We start from the raw sequence: 21095 nt of genomic DNA on the forward strand, positions 1-21095 counted from the left end.
TTTCTTTCTTTCTTTCTTTCTTTCTTTCTTTCTTTCTTTCTTTCTTTTTTCTTTCTTTCTTTCTTTTCCTTCCTTCCTTCCTTCCTTCCTTCCTTCCTTCCTTCCTTCATTCCTTCCTTCTTTCCTTCCTTCCTTTCTATCTTTCTATCTTTCTTTCTTTTCTCTGTGTCTCTCTCTCTCTGTATCTGTCTCTCTGTCTCTCTGTCTCTGTCTGTCTCTCTCTCTGTCTCTCTCTCTCTCTCTCTGTCTCTGTCTCTGTCTCTCTGTCTCTCTTTCTCTCTCTCTCTCTCCCTCTTCTTTCACAAAACCTTATAAACCCAGTTCACTCTGAAGCTCATAGATAGGTCCCTGTCCAAGCTCCACTTAATGACTGTATTTTCTGTATTTATCCTCCTGGCTTAGAGTAAAAGTCTATAGTAACCATTTCTCTTAGCAGTAAACCTGAGGCTCTTCCCCTCCCAGACTGATTTTTTTTTCTTTTTTTTTTCCTAATTAAGGTTGTCATCCCCTAACTTAATTCTTAAAGAGGCCTATTGATGGAATGGGCATAATCTCACTCTAAATGAGTACCAGAAGGCTCTGTAGGAGAAAGTGAGGCTGGTGACCTTGCACAGCCCTCCTTCACTCAAATCAAAGTCAACTGCAAATCATGTCATCCTTTCCCTGATTTCATGGTCCTCTACAAAAACCAAGGACAAACACAAGGTATCTATCACCTTCCCAAAATGACCCATTTTTCAAGATTACCTGAGACAGACAGGAAATCATCCACTGATGTGATATCATCCACAGCCTCTGTCAGGACTCGAACTTGCTTCTCCCACTGATCTTTGAAGACATCCATATTGTCTTGAGCAACTTTGCTCTGAGGCCTGGCGGCTAATGTAAGGGCAGCATTGATGACCTATTTTTTTCAGAAAATTATATTATAAATGACCGGGAAGGATTTTCAATAGAATGAACAACTGATGAAAGAAAAGGAAGAGGAATTACAATGTTGCTGACATAGGGAACACAGATCAGGAAACTCCTTCTTCCAATGCAGCTTGTCACCCTCTCTGAAACTTATAGTCACAGAGAGATGAGATATTTATTTGGGATATTTAGATATTAGATATTTAGTGACTTGTCCAGTATGTCAGATACAAGACTTAAACCTAGACATTCTTATCTTCCAGACCAGCTCTCTACTCAGTACACTAAGCTGATTCTCCAGAGAAGAGTTCTTGTAAATATCATGATTCCCTTTCACTGTCACCTGGAATGAGCTCATAACAGAACCATAACTTGGGGTAGGCAAACTGGGGAGAAGCCTGGGCACACTATTCAGAAGATATGACATTTATTCAACATTGGAATGATTTTATACTATTTTTATATTACATTGGGTATTTTAATGTATACACTTAACAGCACATAGATATTTATTTTGAAATGCCATCAATGAGTCACTTACATTACAGTGAAAATTCAAAGTCTTCCAGTGAATGGTAACATATAGGGGGAGAGTAAGGCTTAATTTCCAAACCTTTCCTAGAGTGTACGTGGGCCTCATCATGCCTCTTAGCCTCATTGCTTGGAACAGACAACTGGCCACCTCAAGAACATGAATTATCAATAAGCTTAAGTGTCTGAATTGTATTGTTTTATTTCTAATGTAAGGTTCTCATTGAGATGATACAGTCCTTCAACAATTCTCTGTTGAATATCTACAATTACCATTGTACTGTGATTGACCCTGTGGTGAATCCATGAAAATGGAAGTGATTCATCATAGCTGGCGAGAGAAGCCTAATACCAGTGGACCATTAGGACGATTGTCTCTGTAGACAGAACACTGGGTTTCAAATGCCATCTTGGGAATTTACTAGCTATATAACACTGAGTAAGTCAGAGAACCACCCAGAGCCTCAGATTCCTAACCTATAAAATGGAAAGATTTTACTGAATGGACTCTGGGGGCTGTTCTAACTCTAGATTTTGGATTTTATGATCCTTAGTCCTCTCATGGCCATAGAAAAGTCACTTGACCTGCTGGGACTCATTTTCTTCATGTGTAAAATGAGGGAATAGGACAACATGTTCTCTAAGGTACCCTTTGGTTCCAGAGCTATGATTTCATAATCCCAGTTCATGAATGAGTAAGTGTCAGTGACTGATACAGGCATTAATAGATACTGGAATGTAGAGAACATTACTTTTACAGAGTTCTTCATGCTTTCGGCTGGCTAGCAAATCGTTCACACTGGGCCTTTAAAAAGAGCCAAGATTTTCATAGATAAGGGAGGAAGGGAAAGGTCAATGAACAGCATGGGCAAAGGCATGAAGGAGAGACTAAATAAGGGATAAGTGGGTTGGGGGAGGTTTTGAAGAATCAGTGAAAATGTTATCTGAAGAGGGAAAAGTGAAGAGGTTTTCTTTTTCTTCTTTGTTTTGAAATTGGGTAGAAGTAGGAGATGGGTTTAGAGAAGAGAGAATGAGGCCATAGAATGAAAGATACCATAGCACCAAAGGGTTCTGAACCAAGGGGCATCAGACTTACCTGGGGACATAGACTATCAATTTGGGTTGCTGCCATCCGGACTAACTTCACCCCTTCCTCATTGTTGGAAATGGAGCAGGCCAAGTTGGCAACCTGGGTTTCAGAGAAAGGGAAAGAAAATTATATTGAATATAAAGAGGCAATTGAAGCCATTTACTGCTGAATATCTTCTGAATGTCAGGAAAGGACCTCAGATGCCATCTAGTCCAATTGAGACCTAGAAAAAGAATCCTCTCTGAAGTATATCTGGCAGTTGATCACAGAAACTTTGCTTGAATCACCCAGTCAGTCAACCATCATGTCTTAAGAACTAATTATATACAAAGTACTGTTCTAAGTACTGAGAATGAAGAGTGAAACAAATCAACAACCTCCCTGCCCTCAAAGAATATACATGCTAATGAGGGAGACAACACATGGATAAAAGATACATACAAGATAGATGCAGAGATCATGAAAGGGAAACTCAGAAGATGTCCTGGGAAAGAACGGCTTAGAGAATTCCAGTGAGGGGAAATCCACTAATTCCTGAGATAGCCACAGTGCAGTTGGTTTTTGGATAGCTCTCATTGTGAAGGAGCATTTCTTTATATGAAGGCTTAATATTTTTCCTTTGAACTGCCACTCATTTCTTACTTCTGCCCTCTGGAATTGAGACATATATGTCAAATTTGATATCCACATGACAGGCCTCCAAATTCTGAAACATAGTTAAAATGCCTCTCCTCTCCCATTCTAGAGTCTTATCTTTTCTAGATTGTCCTCATATTTCATGACAAGCCCTACAGACATAGTGAAAAGAACATTAGGCTACAGTCAAAAAGACCTCAGTTTGCATCGGTTTCAGATATTACTAGCTGTGACTCTAGACAAGTCACTGGACCTCAGTTTCCTGACCTGTAAAACAGAGATAATAATAGCACCTGCCTGCACCCCACCTGCCACGCCAGGCTGTTATGAGGATCAAATAAGGTGATATTTATGATGGTGTGACTTGCAAAATTCAATCTAAACACTAGCCACTAATATTATAATAGTAACCTAGGTCCATGTAATGGTAATGGGAAGTTGAAGATCTTCCTTGCCCTTAATAGGTCAAATGTAATCAGGTGGAGACCATGGTGGTAGGAGCTTGCTGAAAGGGTGCAACAGGAAGAGTGGAGCAGGAAGGAACAGGGGAGAGCACTAGCAGAGCTGGAATCACACAGAGTGGAGGCAGAGCAGCTAGCCTGAGTGAGATACAGGCAATTTTCCTCAAGGGAGTCTGTTTTGTTTTGAAGGCCTGACAGAGTGAGGCTTGGCAATGTTAGTGCTAGCCGCATTGCTTATGTGTAGCAACTTCTTTGTGGCTATGATGGATTTGGCTTTCTGGTGTTGGAATTCTACTTTCTGGTATTTGAATAAATGTTTTGGTTCTTTCTTCTAGGTGGAGTCAGTTTCATTTTGTGATTCAGCACTACACTAGCATGTTCATAGCCTTCGTTGGTGCTGTGAATATTGCATCGATATTATAGTCCAGAAGGACCTTAAATGAACATCAGGTGCCACAAAATCCAGAATATGTAAGCTATATCAGAGTGGAAGCATATGTTAACTTGCTCAAAATGAACCTCCCCCAATCCATGGAATGATGCTATCTTAAAAGTATCCCTTAACATTTTATACCCATAAAATATTTTAATTTGAAAATTATCTTATTTACATTGTTTCACTTGATTCTTAAGATGTAATGATGTAATTGGATCAATGATTATTATTCTCATTTAACAGATAAGGAAACTGAGACCCAATAGGATGAAAAGATTTATTAAAGGTCACAAAAGTTGGTTACAAAACAAGTCTTAGGATACAAGTCTAGGGAAGGTAACTACCCTCATACTCTCTCATAGTATATATTAATGATATGATCAAAGATAAGACCTGGGTCCATTCCTCATTTCCTTATAGAGGTGAGGTCCTACGGTGGTGTAATGCTGAATACAGTGACAAATGATTGAATGAGTGATAAAGTATTTATTAAGTACTTATTATGTGTCAGACACTGTGCTAAGTATTGGAATTACAAATATAAGCAATCAAGACCGTCCCTATTCTCAAGGAGTTTACATTCTGTCAGGATAAAACAACCTGAGTGGAAAGGGATCTTGGGGTGAGACCAAGATATGCCATCAGATGCTTAGCAACTGGGAGGAGGGGGAGTGTGCACATGACACACTTTTCTTTTTAATCTGAGTTGTTAACATTTCTCCACCACTTTCTTAAGTCTAGACAATCAACAGAACAATAAATACAGCCCTGATTTTTCATCTTTGCCTATTCCATTTCCCAAATGTAAATATCCACGTTGAAAATATGCCAATTTTCTCTTTTTAGTTCATGACAGCTCAAGCCAACGCACCCTTGGGCATTATAAGTGACTACGGTTTGAACATTATTAGGATTTTATACAGAAGCCTCGTTTCAGGCAAGCAAAGTAAAAGCTCACCTATGAAAATCTAGGATTCCATGGGCAGAGTTCAAGGTTCAAATGGGACAGGGATGTACAAATTAGGTCATTTAGCTGTGATTAACTATTTTTCTATTTTACCAGGTAAGAATTACTGGGATAAGGTGGAGTAGGACATCAAGAAATATAGATTTTTTAAAAATAATAATAGGATTAACAAAAAATAAAGAAATATAAAGCTTTTTATTTGACTTGGCAAATTATTCTGAGGGCTTGCTCACAATTACTTAAGGCGCCCAAAAGCCCTTCTGTGTAACTGTCATCATCATCATAATTTTATTATATGTTGACTATTAACTTATTTTACAAAATATTTTCTTCATAACAGGTAGACAATCGATCAGAGAACACAATTAGAACTGGACAGGAACTTTGAGGTCACACAATCTGATATCATTTTCAGGATGAGGAAATAGGGGCCCAAAGGCCCAAAGTGATTTATGCAAATCTAATTATCCTCAAATTATAGATGAAGAGAGAGAAGCAAAGGAAGGTTAAGGGCCACACTGTTAGGGAAAACCAAAGCTTGGCCTTGGTTCCAGGGGTTCTGATTTTCAAGACAGATGTCTTCTCCTACTGAATATTGATCTGGTTGTCTCCAAATCTGAATGCTGTTTATCCCTGTAAACAAAATTTACATAAAATGTGTCAGTTTTTTTTTTTAACCCCCTCAAGAAGTTTTAAAATATTAAGTAATCTGTTCACTATCAACAAAGGTGGTTCTGGTAGTTAGAAATTAGTCATGGTATCATTCAAAAGCCCCCCATCCCCACCTTCGTATCTCCCTATCCTCTGTCTCCAGTGTTCATCTGTTTCCTCCTGCAGCTCACATCTCTGACTTTGAGGGTATCCATCTGCTCTCCCCCAAAACCATTTGACTTCACATTTTTTGAAACGTGGCTTTACAGGTATCACGATATCCAGTCCAGGTCTTTGGGAGTGAGGGTTCTCCCTCCTCTTCAGAGAACTTCACAAAAAGCCCCCAGGCTTCGGGTTAGAACAATGTACCATTATTCATTTTCATTTCATAGTGAAACTAATGAATTCATCTGAACTGATTGTCCCTAAACTTCCTCCTCTGTGAAAGGAGCCAGTGGGACTAAAATATCTCTAAGCCCCTTGCAGGCCTAACATTGAAACTTTAGTCATAATTTCAATATGATTTTAGAAACCTTCCCCTAAATTCAGATCTTTCCAACAATGTGCTACTTCACATGGTGTTTTTATTTCTCAGATATCAATAGTCTTAATTTCCCCAGGAAATAAATGGTAGAGGTATTTTGGAAATCAGAACACCAATCAATGGAAATGTCCATACTAGAACTTTAAGAAGTACCATGGTGTTACAGATCCTGAGATAAAAAATCATGTGACCTACTTTTAGGAGAAATATATACAAATGTCATTCAAATAATCAGCAGGTGTCTATTAAGCAGTTACAGTCGACATGAAGAAAAGGCATGTTAATCAATCCACTCAGCATCCGTATCTTCCCATTCTGAAACAGCTAGTCCTTGTTGGTTACCATCTCCTTCTAATACAGGCTTTCTAGGTGAATATAAGCTACTTGGTGGTGGGGAGTACCTGGCCTTAGCATTTGTACCCTTTACAACTTAGCATACAGATTGGCACATCATTCTTTTTCAGTTCTTTCCACCCATCCATCAACCCATCCATCCATCTTATACATTCATTCATACATTGATGTGAAGGCCCCAAACCTACTCTAGGTGGAGTGGGGATGACAACAATGATTCAGCAAACAAGGATTTATCAAGTTCTTACTCTCTTCCAGATCCTGTACTAAACACTGGGAAAACAAATACAGGTGAAAAGAAAGACAGGCCCAGCCCCCAGGGAGCTTATGTTCTAATGTAACATTCTAATAACTCATAAAATGAAGCTTAGAGTGGGAGGCAGAGAAGAAAGACAAGCATGGAGTACAGTCAGGAAAGGAATGAGATATGGATGACTTGGTTGTCTTCATAAATGGGGGTTGCAGGAAGAGTTATCTAAAAAAAGGGAAAGTCCACAAGATCAGTGGTTGTCTCCAATGTGTGAATTCTAGGGCTGGTAAGCTTCCAGGACTAAGACATTTCTGGAAGAAATATAGAAAAAGGCTAGAACACAGCCTGGAGAGGATGTATACTATAGGATCCAATGTAACCTTTGTTCAACCATTTACTAACATCTCTGGGCCTCAGTTTCCCCATTTTTCTTCATTCTGAATTTAATCTTTTCAGTCACCATCCTTCAGGCCCTCTACTTTTCAGTCAAAAAGAGCCTTTCAGCCAATAGAAACTACTTCATATCCAAGTGTAGCAGCAAGCCTCCAGCGTCCCCAGGCTGGCTGCCACCACAGGTTCTTGGATCTGCTTTGATAAAGGAAAGCAACTCAAAATGGGTTAACAAGCTTACTTTAATCAGTCATACGTATCGTTTACCTAGTTCAGGGGAAAAAAGTTCAGCACCCTGAACTTCAGAGTATACAGACAGAATTATCAAGACAGAGAAACAGATCAAATAGACAGTTTCCAAACTGTCCAACCATTACATCCATACCAAATCAACATCTGGGTTTCAAAGCTGGGGGGCTCTCAACAACGGCTTCCCAGAATCTCATATGATCAAATCACAGAAAACTTCCCAAAGTGAGCCCCAAAACAAAGCTACACATCAGGGCTTATATAACCTTTTCTTGGCTCAGAGAATATAACACCCTTATTGACTCACTGGCCAATTGTAGCGGCAAGCACCCCAAGCATCAAAAAGTATCTACTGAAAAACAAGCCTCCCACCCCAGGCTCCAGGTGCACTTTAGCCTAGGGGCAGGGAAGATCTTACAAATGTACATTCCCATTACACCAAGTTCTGAATTTGTACTAGCTATTCCCTATGCCTAGAATGTTTAGCATTAGCTATGTTTAGCATTATAAGTCTTTTACAGTAAGGGCAGCTAGCTGGCGTAGTGAGTAAAGCACTGGTCCCAGAGTCAGGAGGACCTGAGTTCAGTTCTGGCCTCAGACACCCATACCAAAAAACAAAACAAAACAAACAAACAAAAAAAAAACTAGCTGTGTAACCTTGGGCAAGTTACTTAACCCAACTGCCCTCCAAAAAGGCAAAAAAAAAAAAATAAGTCTTTTACAACCTGGTTTCAATCCATTCCTTCATTTTTTTAAATTCACCAGTCCCATTCACAAAGTCTATGGCATAAACCAAATAGTTTTGTTTTCTCTCATTCGTACAGCACCCAAACTCTCACCTCTACTTTTGCTCTAGTTGTCCCTCGTGCCTCTTTCCTTACTTCTCAATCTCTAATGCTATCTCCTATACAAGTCCATTACTGATTCTTCTCTTGTTTCAGGGCTAGTGATTCCCTCCATTATATTTAATTTATTGTGTATATATGCTCGATAAACTTGCATACTCATACATTCTCTTTCCTGTTATATCCCTCTTTCAAACTATATCTCCCTATCATATCATGGGGAAGCCATGGTGATTAATACTTGGTCTGAAATTGGTTGGTTCATAGTAAAATGCTAAGACAAAAAGGAGATTGGTTTCTTGGAAGAGTCAAGAAAATAGACTTATCTTTCTGGGTTTATTGCTTTTTTAAGATGATTATGATGATGTTGTCATTTCTTTTACCTCTTTGTCTATCCCTCCTTCTAATTAGAGATAAAATAGAATATACTTTGGGGAAGTTTTCAACCAAATAATTATTAAAAGGAAAAACAAACTACCAAAAAATTTGTCTGGCCTATCTCCTTTATGTATCTTTGACTCAATGTGTCAATCTAAATTCTCTGTGTCTCTGCCTCTCTGTCTCTCTCTGTCTCTCTGTCTTTCTCTCTCTCCTGGATTTTAAAAGCATTGTCACTAAAGTCATTGTGGAAGGTTCATGGAAATTAGGCTGAGAAGACTGGGGCTTGGTTTCTGGCTTGCCCAATTATTAGCTATGTTAATAGTTTGAGCTGTAGGTTATCCAGTTAGCAAGATGTTAGTAATCAAGTAATTTAAATCTCTCTTTTTTCCAGATGAGGAAATTGAAGTCCAGAAAGAGGAAATGTTTCGGTGAAGATGATGCAAATAGTAACTAGCAGATCCAAATCTTCTCCCTCTAAATGCAGTGTTCTTTTCACTTTCTGACATCTTCTTACCTCCTTATTTTTATAACATGGATTATTCATGTTCATTGATGGTCAAAGACCTCTTTGGAAGCTGATGAAACCTGTTGACCCCTTCTCAGAATATTTTAAAATAAAAATTCATAGTTGAAGGAAATGCCAAATTTCATTTAGAGGTTAATTAACATCAATAATTTTTTTTCTCCATTCATGTTCACAGGCCTCAGGTGAAGAACCCATGCTTTTTCACATCAGAGTTTGTGAGATGAAAGGGACTTAGGGGCTGGCTGGTCCAACCTTCTTTTTTTACAGACGAGAAAACTCAGATACAGACAGGCCAAATGATTTGTTTCATGTCATCCACGTAGTAAAATTTAGAGGTAGGATGTGAATCTGCTTCTTGGCTCCAAGTCAAGTGTCCTGCATGTATGCCGGCTTACTTAGCCTTTAAAATCACAACAGAAACAAGGGTGGGGTTTAATAGCATCATGGGACTACTTCTGATATTGTCAAGCATACTAGTGGCTTCTCTGCCAAAAAAAAAAAAAATAGCGCTATTTGAGAGAAAATGTTTTTTTTTTTCCTCTTATAGAATTTAAGTTTCCTGTAGACAGGGAGTTTTTCATGTTGGTGCTGGTATCATCCATACATTCTAGGAGCTTTCTCCTGGATGGTTTGATTAATAGTGCCCTAAACAACGGCTTCAATAAAGGCCTTAGAGATCATTATTCAAGTCAAAACAAATTTATTGGTAGCCTACTATGTGAAGGGTATTGCACTAGGCTCCTGGAATATAGGAGAGGAAAGGTAAGAGAGGCAAGTAACTAAGAAAGCCCTTTTGTATGAAGTGGAATTGAACTGAGTCTGGAACAGAGTTAGTCATTGCAAGTGGTAGAAATAAAGAGGACCTGGGGTGGTGCAGTGAATAGAGCACCAGCCCTGGAGTTAGGAGGACCTGAGTTCAAATCTGGCCTTAGAAACTTAACCCAAAAACTAGCTGTGTGACTTTGGGCAAGTCACTTAATCCCAATTGCTCTACCTTCTCCCCTCCGAAAAGAAAAAAGAAAGAAAGGAAGGACCACAGATTCAGAGCAGGAAAGTTTGGCAGAAGCTGCCTAATCCAACCCCCTCGTTTTATATTACAGATGAGAAAAATGAAACTCAGGGAAGTTAGTTGCATTTGGTAGGGTCCAGACTCAGTCCCTAGCTGTCTATGCAAAATAGAAAGCAGATCTATTTGACAGGAATGTAGACGTTATAAGAAACCTGCTCTTTCCAAACCCAGAAAGATTTTTTTTACTGCATCTCCTCAATTCAAGAAGAAATCCTGAATTCCTTCTCCTATGGACATCATGGCAGAAAGTGACTTTGTCCTGTTTATGCTAGAGACTGGTCTGGATTCATTGGAGAAAACAAAACAAAAAGGAAAAGAAATGCCTCGAAGGTTGAGCTTTAATTAGACATTAAAAACCAGTTCTAATAAAGCATTTGGGGCATTTAACTAAAAAGTGATATGGGGTGAATCAGAAAGAAGGCATTTGCTTTCTCCCAAATGCTTGTAACCAAATTACATTTTTAATGCTCTTGTGTACATTCTATTTCCAACACTGGCATATTTTCCATTCATCCAACCCCAAAACACTGCCCCATTTCATTAATTTTTACAGCTGCAGTAGCATATTGGTGTTTTAAGAAGAACATACTATTAAAATAAAACAGATTTGCCATTCGGGGGTCCATAAAGCAGTTGTTTTTCATGTTCACGTTTACATCGTCATATATTTTACGGATATTTCTTATAAAATAAGCTTATTTACTATTAACTGGGGGTTCTTGAAATTTACTGTTACCAGTCAAACACTGCTCAAACATTCGAATGGCAGGAATCAAGAAAAAGGGATGTGTATGTGTGTGTGTGACACAGCATTGGATGATGGCTAACACCTATCTATATGTAAGGCCCTTGCCAATGAGAGAGTTCAGGGGCAAGCAGAGGAATGGGCAGAAATATTGGCCTCCACCATGCAACTCTAATGCCAGCTGCTGCAGGAGATCCTTCTTGATCTTCCCATCCCAATGGATCCAAACTGAACAACGTTGTATTTACTTTGTATCTATCTTATATAAAGTTAAACAGGAAAGGTATGGATAAAGAACAGGTCTCAAAGCCAAGAGGATCTGGGTTCAAGACCTCTGGTGCATACCTACTGTGTGCTAAACTTCAGGCAAGTCACTGAACATAAGCTGCAGAGAAGTTGCCGACCAGCATTGATAGTGAGAGGGCAGCTGGTTGGTAACGGTGGCTAGAGCAAGGACCCTAGAGCCCAGAAGACTCATCTTCTTGAGTTCCGATCTGGACTCAGACACTGACTAGCTGTGTGACCCTGGGCAAGTCACTTAACTCTGTTTGCCTCAGTTTCCTCACCTGTAAAATGAGCTGGAGAAGGAAATGGCAGATCACTCCAGTATCTTTGCCAAGAAAATTCCAAATGGGGTCACAAAGGGTTACACGACAACTAAAAAACAACTGCACACACACACACACAGATAGAGGGTGTTTCCTCTTTAATTCTCAACGCTATACCAATGATAGATAAACAAATAAACAGATAATGGAGAGATGGTAGGTACAGCGACCATATTTTTGCTTTCTTTTTTATCCTCAGCTCTGAGCACAGTGCTTAGAAAAGAGTAAGTGTTAAATAAATGCTTGCTGACTAACTGACTTGTTGGTCTCCTTAGGTCAATCCCAAGTGCTAAGACCAATGAGAAGAGTTGTTTTGATTCTTATGCTTCAACCCAACTAATGAAGTCCTTATTCTTATTAAATAGATCAAGAATATAGAAACAGGACCATGGAGCTGCCCCTAGACAAATGGGATTTGACAGCTTGGGCAAGGCAGGGAATACAAGCTTAATGAGGTTAATTATTTTTCCCCCTTTCTGAATCTGTTTCATGACCAGTGATACTGGGGAAATCCTCATTGGTTTTTGATGAGGATTGACTCTGGCAGTTAAAATGGGGGTACTGAGGACATATTATTCCTATGTTGAAAAATAATGGGGGGTTCTAACTAGGAATATAGGTCCCTTCCTTATTTAGTAAAATGTCATGTGTTGAATGTATTTAAACAGCCCACCTTCCACAGGATGTACTTCATATGTTGACTGACTTCTGTCTTTTAGGTTTGAAGGAAAAAAAAATGTCCTAGGAGCCAGACTTGGGTAAATTGGTTCATACCCCTCTAAGGAATTCACCATCTTCTTTATTTCCTTGTCACTGAAATTCTGTGATTCTATGATTGCCACCTCCAACCCAATTTAAGCAATATCCTATGTCAAGGTTTGAGGCAGCTGCATGGTACAGGTTTTGGAGCAAGGGCCCTGGAGGCAGGAAGACTCTTCTTCCTGAGTTCAAATCTGGCCTCAAAAACTTACTATGTGTGTGACTCTAGGCAAATTATTTAACTCTGTTTACCTCAATTTCCTCATCTGCAAAATGAGCTGGAGAAGGAAACGGCAAGCCCCTCCAGTGTCTTTGCCAAGAAAACAGCAAATGGAGTAAGGAAGAGGCAGACATGACTGAAACATGTTAAGAGCTCATATCCTCAGTGGTCTAGCCACATGGTATCTCCCCCCCCCAAACTCTTTCAACATATCCTGATTTTCATTCTCAAGAACCTTCCTCAATGCAAAACAGCCACTGTGCTCATGTTCTCTGAGACATGCGTGCCACTAAAGACTATTTGCTTGCCTCGGCACAAATTAAAGCGATCAGTCTGTCCTGGTGACTTTAATGGAGGCAATCACCAGTTCACATCCCTGAACAAATTGATGTTCGTGCTTCATTGCTGAATCACTCAGCATAAATCTGTAGCCTTCATATATAAAAACTTCAGGGGCCTAAAATAATGCAATAAAGCATGACGGGACAGCTTCTCAATACGGGCTCATCATTAATATGCTGTTGTGAAAGAAGGAAGCTAGAAAGCCCCGCCTGCTGTGAGCTCTTTAACCAACAGAATGGATTTGATGGGCTTTTAATTATGTGGAAGTCCCTTTTTGATTTTGTTGTTGGCATTCTTGTTCAAGAGCTTACTAGGAATGGTTTAGATGTTACATCAGCAACTGCTGATGGTAGAGTCTCACTCAGAATAGGAGAAACAATGGGGCAATTTTCCTGATCTCTCTAAATCTCAATTTCTGAGGCTCAAATGAAATATTTGCAAAGTACCTTGGAAACCTTAAGTTGCTATATACGTATGAGCTATTAATTTTTAATAAATAATTGATGTTTAGAAAACATTTACTATGTGTGAAGCACTGAGCTTGACAATTGTAAGATAAAATTGTTCACTTGTTTTCAGTCATCTCTGACTCTTCATGACCCCATTTGGGTTTTTCTTGGCCAAGACAATGGAGTGCTTTGTCATTTCTTTCTCGAGTTAATTTTACAGATGGGGAAACTAAGGCAACTAGGGTTAAGTGACTTGTCCAGGGTCTCATAGGTAGTAAGGGTCTGACTTCTCACTTGAACTCAGGTATCCCCAACTGCAGGGTCTCTATCCATTGTGTCACATAGCTGACCCCTTGCGATAAGATATAAGACACAAGTAAATCAATCAAGGCAGCGTCTGCCCTAGAGCAGCTTACATTCTAATAAACAAAAAGAGTGCTAGAAGAGTAGAGAGTAGGTGCTAAAAAAACTATAGGAAATGAAAATTTTTTGGAGGCCAGCAAAAAAAAAAAAAAAGAGATTTACCCATCAGAAAAGCTAGGGGGATTTAGGTACGGAGTCTAAGCACTCAGTGAACCAGAGATACTCCAAGAGTGTGTCATGGAGAAAAGATTCTAGAATAGACTTTCTCTCTTTGTCTCTCTCTGTCTCTGTCTCTCTCTGTCTCTCTCTCTCCTTCCTTCTTTCTCTTTCTTCCTTTTTCTTCCTTCCTTTCTCTCTTTCAATGCCTATACTTTGGTGACCCTTCATAAAATAGCCCCCTCCTACCTTTCTAGTCTTTTCACATCTTACTTCCCAACATGGACTCTTTGATCCTGTGAAAAAGGTTTCCTGGAAACCCAGAAACAAAACCTCACATTTCTCCCCTCCAAGCATTTCTCCCTGACTCTCCCTCATTGTTGGAACACTTTCCCTCCTCCATTCTTACTACCAATCTTTCCAGCTTCCTCTGAGTCCCAAGTAAAATCCCACCTTCCATAGGACACTTTCCTGAACTCTTCACTTTCTTCAACCGATGACTTCCTTCTGTCAATTATTTCCTGTTTATCCTGTCTAATAAATAAAACTCTTTTTATATATATTTTTTGCATGTTGTTTGTTCCATTAGATTGTAAGCCCTTGAGGGCAGAGACTGTTTTTTTGCCTCTTATTGTACCCCTGGCATTTATTACAGTTTCTGACAAATAGCTGGTACTTAATATATGTTCATTAATTAATTTATTCATAAACAATTTTATTAGTAGTAATTCATTAATAATATATGTTCATCAATTAATTGATTAATGACTTTCACACACAATGATCCTGACCAAGTGTTGTTACCGTTCTTTTAATTCCTAGTATTTAGCGTCTGGCACATAGTAAAAGCTTATTGATTGGACAGTGGCAGCAAGGTGGTGCTGTGGATAGAGCACTGAGCTGGAGGAATCAAGAAGACTTATGTTCTTGAGTTCAAATCCAGAAGCAGACTCTTACTAGCTGTGTGATCTTGAATAAGTCACTTCACCCTGTTTGACTCAGTTTCCTAATCTGTCAAAAGTATCTTGAGAAGGAAATGTCAAACCACTCCAGTATCTTTGCCAAGAAATCCACAAATAGTCACAAAGAATAAGAGGTGACTGAAACAACTGAAAAACTCCCTTCTTTTTTTTTGGGGGGGGGTGGTTCTTTCTCAAACACTTCTTTCTTTTCCTTTAAATCCTTTCCACCCTTCAAGGCCTGAAGAAAACCTCTCCTTCTCCTCAAAACCTTCCCTAGTGACAGAAAACCACAGGGCACTATGACTCCGAACTCCAATGGCATCTGTTGTCTGAATCACTGATTCAGCATTTACTGATCCACTTTTTTGTCCTATTCGGTTCCTATTTAATACTAATAACAGTATCCATGTAACACTTTAAGGTTTTCAGAGAACTTTCTTATCTCATTTGATTCTCATAAGAACCCAGGAATATAAGATCTCTTATTTTCCCATTTTGGAGAGGAGGAAATAGACTGAGAGGTCAAGTGATTTGCTTACTGCTTCTATTAAATTCCTATACTCACTATTCCCCAGAATTTACAGATAGGAAGGAGGAAGGGAGAGAAAAGGAATAAGCAATTATAAAACACCTACTATGTTCTGGGGACTGTGTTAAACACTTTCCAAATCTCATTTGAGTCCCAAAAAAGGCCTGCCAGATTGGTGCTGTTATTATTTCAATTTTATACTTCAGGAAACTTAGGCAAACAAAGGTTAAGTAACTTACCTAGGGTCACACAGTTAGTAAGTATAACAGGCAAAATCTGAATTTGGGTCTTTTTGGCTTCAAGTCAAGTACGTTAGGCCCCCTGCCATTATTTTTTTAGCTCTATGGTCTCAAATAGATTCTAAATTCCTTGTAAAAAAAAGTGTATCATAACATGGTAAGGCAAATGATATTCTGGATTTGGATTCAGGAAGTCCCAGGTAGTATCTTATATACTAGCTGTGTGACCCTAGGCAAAACCCTTAAAGTGAGCATCATTGTCTCCATCTGGAAACCAGGGAGCTGGCCTCAGTGGACTCTTATACTGCCCTCCAGCTCTAGAACTATGATATTCATTTCTATAATAGGGATTATATGAGAGGTACAGTAGATAGAGCACCAGGCCTGGAGTCAGGAAGACTCATTTTCTTGAGTTCAAATATGGCCTCAGAAACTTACTGTGTGACCCTACGCAAGTCACTTAATCCTGTATACCTCAGTTTCCTCATCTGTAGAAGGAGTTGGAGAAGGAAATAGTAAGCCACCCCAGTATCTTTGCCAAGAAAACCCCAAATGTGGTCATGAAGAGTCAGACACGACTAAAACTGAACAACAATAACGTGGTCATGTTTTGTTCTTCACAAAGCAAAGGATATTTCAAATAAGTTGAAATGTGCAATGCTAATAGCAGGAACTTCAGGCATCTATGGAAAACCCAATGGGGGGCGTTAGTCAAGTATTTGCAAGTAAGTGCCTTCCCCAGGAGCATGTCAAATCACACTAAGTAAGCCAGTCTGGCCCAAGAGTTCTTTTTCAAGGCCCCCACTGAACAAGATGACATCATTGATCCTTCCACTTGGCCATGTTCTCCCTCCCCTACTGTTTCTTTTAATTTACTTGGTGCATATTTTCTTTATTTTTTTTAGTTCTTTTTTTTTTGGGGGGGAAGGAGACAAGGCAATTAGGGTTAAGTGACTTGCCCAAGGTCACACAGCTATTAAGCGTGTCAAGTGTCTGAGGTCAGATTTGAACTCTGATCCTTCTGTCTCCAGAGTCGGTGCTCTATTCACTGCACCACCTAGCTGTTCCCATATTTTCTCTTTGCTCATATAGGTACGTAATACCCCCCACCCCACCCCCCTCCACACACATGCAAGGATATAATCTCCTCTGGAATATAGGTTGTTTTGTCTTTTCCATCCCTTGCTCAGTGTCTTGCACACATTAAATACTTAATAAAAGGCTATTTAAATTGACTGGAATTGATCATGTGGGAGATGTGGGGCAGCAGAGACACACTTCACCTATGTCCTAACTGTACCCATTTGCCCTTGACTTTGGCACCACATTTACCATCTCTGTTCTCTCTGCTAGATATTCTAGCTCCCTTAGGTCCCACAGGCAAAGACACCAGTAGCTAAGTACACACCACAATGTGCCCTCCTCAAAGGGAAGCAAGTCAGCTGGCTCAGGGAGAAATTCCACTCAGCACCTGAGCTGGGATCGAAAGGGAGAGCTGACTTCAGTGGCATAGCCTTCCTGCTTCGCAGGAGTGAATGTACCCAGACAATGCCTTGCATGGGCAATTTTTACATCTGCTGTCTCAAGAGAGAACGTGACCTGCTCTAGTCCAGGGGAGCAGCTGGGCCTGTAAAAGTCCATGGGCACACATAGCCTCAGGTTATCCTAGCTAGCTAATGCTCAGGAGAGGAAGAGCAACTTACAGGCGTCCTTCAAATGCTCCCCAGCTCAGCAACTTCTGGCAACATAACTATTTCAGTGTTCATTTCTCTACCCCATCTTTGCTCTCCTTTTTTTACTAGCTAAACCAATCAGCCAAAAATTGTGACCTTTCAAAGGAAGTGTGTGTGTGTGTGTGTGTGTGTGTGTGTGTGTCTGGCAGAGAGAGAGACAGAGAGAGAGAGAGACAGAGACAGAGAGAGAGACAGAGAGACAGTGACAGAGAGACAGAGAGAGACAGAGAGAAACAGAGAGACAGAGAGAGAGAGAGAGAGAGAGAGAGAGAGAGAGAGAGAGAGAGAGAGAGAGAGAGAGAGAGAGATCTAGGATAAAATTCAAGGCTTTTTCTCTGGAATTTGAGATCCTTCACAATCTGGCACCAATCTAAATTTCTAGACTAATTTTACATTATTCTCCCTAGCTTATTCAGTTCAAGCCAACCCCCTGTGCCTAATTCAGAATACAATCCTGCCTTACCTCTGTCTCTTGGAATCCCTTGTTCCCTCCAAGCCTCAGCTCCCATGCCATGCCTCATATGAAGCTCTCCCTTCCTGCATGCAAGTTAGTACTACCCCTGTGAAATTACAATGTGACGGATAGACACATATACACACACAAATACACATAGATACACATATGTGTCTATATATCAGACAGTTAATATTCATGAAGTGCTTACTATTAGCTAGGGATACAGAAAAAGGCAAAACCGAGTCTGCCCTCAAGCAGGTGCCTCACAATTCAATGCAGGGGCACAATATACAAACAAATGAAGAAATCATGCACTAGGATTAAGAGGGGTTGGGGGAAAAAACTTTCAATAGGAAAGAGACAGAGACAGAAATAGAGAAGGGAGAGATGAGAGATAGAGAGAAGAGAGACAAGAGACAGAGGAAAAAGAGGAAGAAAAGGGGAGAGAGACAGAGATAGAGGCAAAGACAGAGAGGAGGAAGAGGAGGGAGACAAAGAGAGAAAGGAAGAGAAATAGAGAGAGACTGAGACAGAGACAGAGGTGTGCCTGACAAACAGTAATTGCCTCTATGTTATATGTGCCTAGCAAATAATTCCTTATTGTCTTTTCTATCTACATATTAACCTTTTCTTTCGATAAAATATGGTTCACGAGGAAATGGATTCTTACTTTTCAGTTTGTATCTGCAGCTATCAGCACAGTCCTAGCACACAGTAGGTGCTTAGTAAATAGTTGATAGCTTGAAATTAATCGTCCAGAGATCCCTGATTGTTTTCAGTAGGTAAGTCCCATCACCAGATTCTCCAAAGCAGCACCATCATTAAAGGGTACTTTGGCCAGCGCCGAGATCTTATGAGCTGAGTGCCTCATGGGCAGGTAATCAGTGTGGTGAAATTGGGTGGGCTGTTTTTGTTAATGATTTCTTCTCTATGAAACTCAGCCATGTGAAAACAGCATAATCAGTTCTGCATTTAAAAAGTACATTAAAGGATTAAGCTGAAGTCAGGGGAAGTTTATGAAGATGAGGAGAGCAATGTAGACAACCACCTTCTCCAGGGTACTTAGAGAACACTACATAAATATTAAGAATGCTATCTTACATTTATCTGCTGATTGGACATGTCAAGGGGCATCCTTATTTATTATTACACGTGATTCTCATGGGATTGCTGGTAGCTAACTATGACAGGATTTTGTCTCTTCTTTTTACAGACAAAGGAAATTAAGGGCCAGAAAATGAAGGAATAATGAAGCTCTCATATTTAGGTCACTGACCACTTTGCAATACAATTTATTGAAAATCAACCTCAATAAAACAAATATTTTAAGCACTTACTGTAAGCCAGGCACCATGTTAGGCTTACAAAGGCATGAATTAATATTCCCAAGTATCAAGGATCTTACATTCTTCTTTTTTTTTTTTTGGAGGGGAGAAGGCAGGGGGTTTGGGGTTAAGTGACTTGCCCAGGATCAGACAGCTAATAAGTGCTTAGTGTCTGAGGCTGCATTTGAACTCAGGTCCTCCTGATTCCAGGGTTGATGCTCTATTCACTGCATCACCAAGCTGCCCCAAGGATCTTATTTCTAAAAATGAAGATAACACATATACATGTTCCATATAAAATATAGGTTGAGTTACACAGTCATCAGCCTCACTCTCTCTTCCATAGTCATTACAGCCCAGTGGCAAGAGCAAAAAAAAACAGTCAAGATGAATGGAGATGGCCCAGAATACAAGCCATCTTGGCATCTTCAATATCTGACCAAGCTCTAAATATTCCATCATACTTACTTCAGTCACTTTCATGGCCTTTTGAGAATTATTTTTTTCAAGCAATCGGGCTTAAGTAACTTGCTCAAGGTTACACAGCCAGTTATTTGTGGGTGTGGTGCTAAGTAATTGAGCCTGGATTTGATCCCCAGGTCATCCCGACACTGGAGCCGGTGCTCTTACTCACTGAGCCACCTGGCTGCCCCTAAGCAATTGGTGTTAAGTAACTTGCTCAAGGTTACATGGTCAGGTGTTCCTGGGTGTGGTGCTAAATGTATGGACCTGGATTTGATCCCCTGGTCATCCTGACATTGGAGCCAGTGCTCTTACTCACTATGATACCTGGCTGCCCCGAGAAAATTTTTTTAATCTACCCATTCCACTGGAGGAAGTCTTCACATGCTTTGGGCAGACACCTCCCTAACTCACTATTGGTTGCCTTCAGCCTGGTTTAGCCCATCTTCAAAGTTAGTTTTCCTGGGAAGTGGCATCTGCCAAGTTAGTTTTCCTGGGCTGTGGCCATTGCACACGCTACAGCTTCTTGGAACCACAAGTTAGAGTTGGGGCAAAGGTAGACAACAAAGGTGAATAAGCAGCCCTGAAAAGGAATAATACCATGGATACTAGTCCTCTCTGATCACCCCATGCACCCCACTATGACTGCTATGTCCACATTTTCACTCAGCTGTATGGAATGTTTTACCATTCTCCCCTCCCATTTACCAGAGTACAACATGGTACCACATAAAAGACCTTGGATTTCAATCTGGGGAATGGGAGTTTGAATCCCAGCTCTGTTCCTGACTTTCATAATTCATTTCTGTTTTCTAATGCTCAGTTTCCTCCTTTGTAAGATGAACTGATTGGACTCAATCATCTTCCAAATCTCTTCCAATTCTAAATCTGCACACCTTTGACTGGCAAGTCCTTAACTCAACCCACCAGGCACTGTTTGTCTTCTAACTACCCTTGTTCCCTTCCTAGTATCTGACTCCTCTAAGTAATCCAAAAGATCTGTCTATACCTCATATGTTACCCAGATTGCTTTCTCATTTGAAGGTCTCTATTTAAGCTCACTACCGATCTACCAAAGACTAAAAAATTTCATAGGCACCAGAAGAGTCTATTCTTTGCCTTTCTGGTCTTAGGGTATATAAAGAGAACTAGATTTTACATTGGAAATACCTACCTGGGTGTGAATCCTGCTCCAAACACTTAATAGTTGGGTGAATCTGAACTTGGTGGTCTCTATTTCTTGCTGTGTGGCCTTAGATAAGTCATTTACCCCTGTGAACCTTGGTTTCCTATCTGTAAACTGGTTATAAAGGTTCCAGTAGCACTTGGCTGAGGCATCATCTTTAACATCCAATTTAAAGAACTCTGCCAAAGTTACCCATTGTCAAATCACAAACATATCACCACACACACACACACACACACACACACACACACACACACACACACAC

General features: G+C 40.0%; 1 protein-coding gene across 3 annotated transcripts in view; it reads right to left on the minus strand.

The window, feature by feature from the left end:
* The window catches only part of CTNNA2 (catenin alpha 2), a 1588763-nt gene that overhangs the window by 160937 nt on the left and 1406731 nt on the right, over window positions 1-21095 (minus strand). For all 3 annotated transcript variants that reach the window (XM_069065925.1, XM_069065916.1, XM_069065933.1), the window contains exons 10-11: window positions 2543-2635; window positions 748-904 (exon numbers count right to left, since the gene is read on the minus strand). In XM_069065925.1, coding sequence (XP_068922026.1) covers window positions 748-904; window positions 2543-2635 — 250 coding nt within the window. The remainder of the gene's footprint in view (window positions 1-747; window positions 905-2542; window positions 2636-21095) is intronic.

The sequence above is a fragment of the Petaurus breviceps genome, unplaced genomic scaffold (assembly GCF_028583685.1).
Source record: "Petaurus breviceps papuanus isolate PSGF00001 unplaced genomic scaffold, PetGlider_PUasm1.0 139, whole genome shotgun sequence".
In the NCBI taxonomy this organism is placed as follows: Eukaryota; Metazoa; Chordata; class Mammalia; order Diprotodontia; family Petauridae; genus Petaurus; species Petaurus breviceps.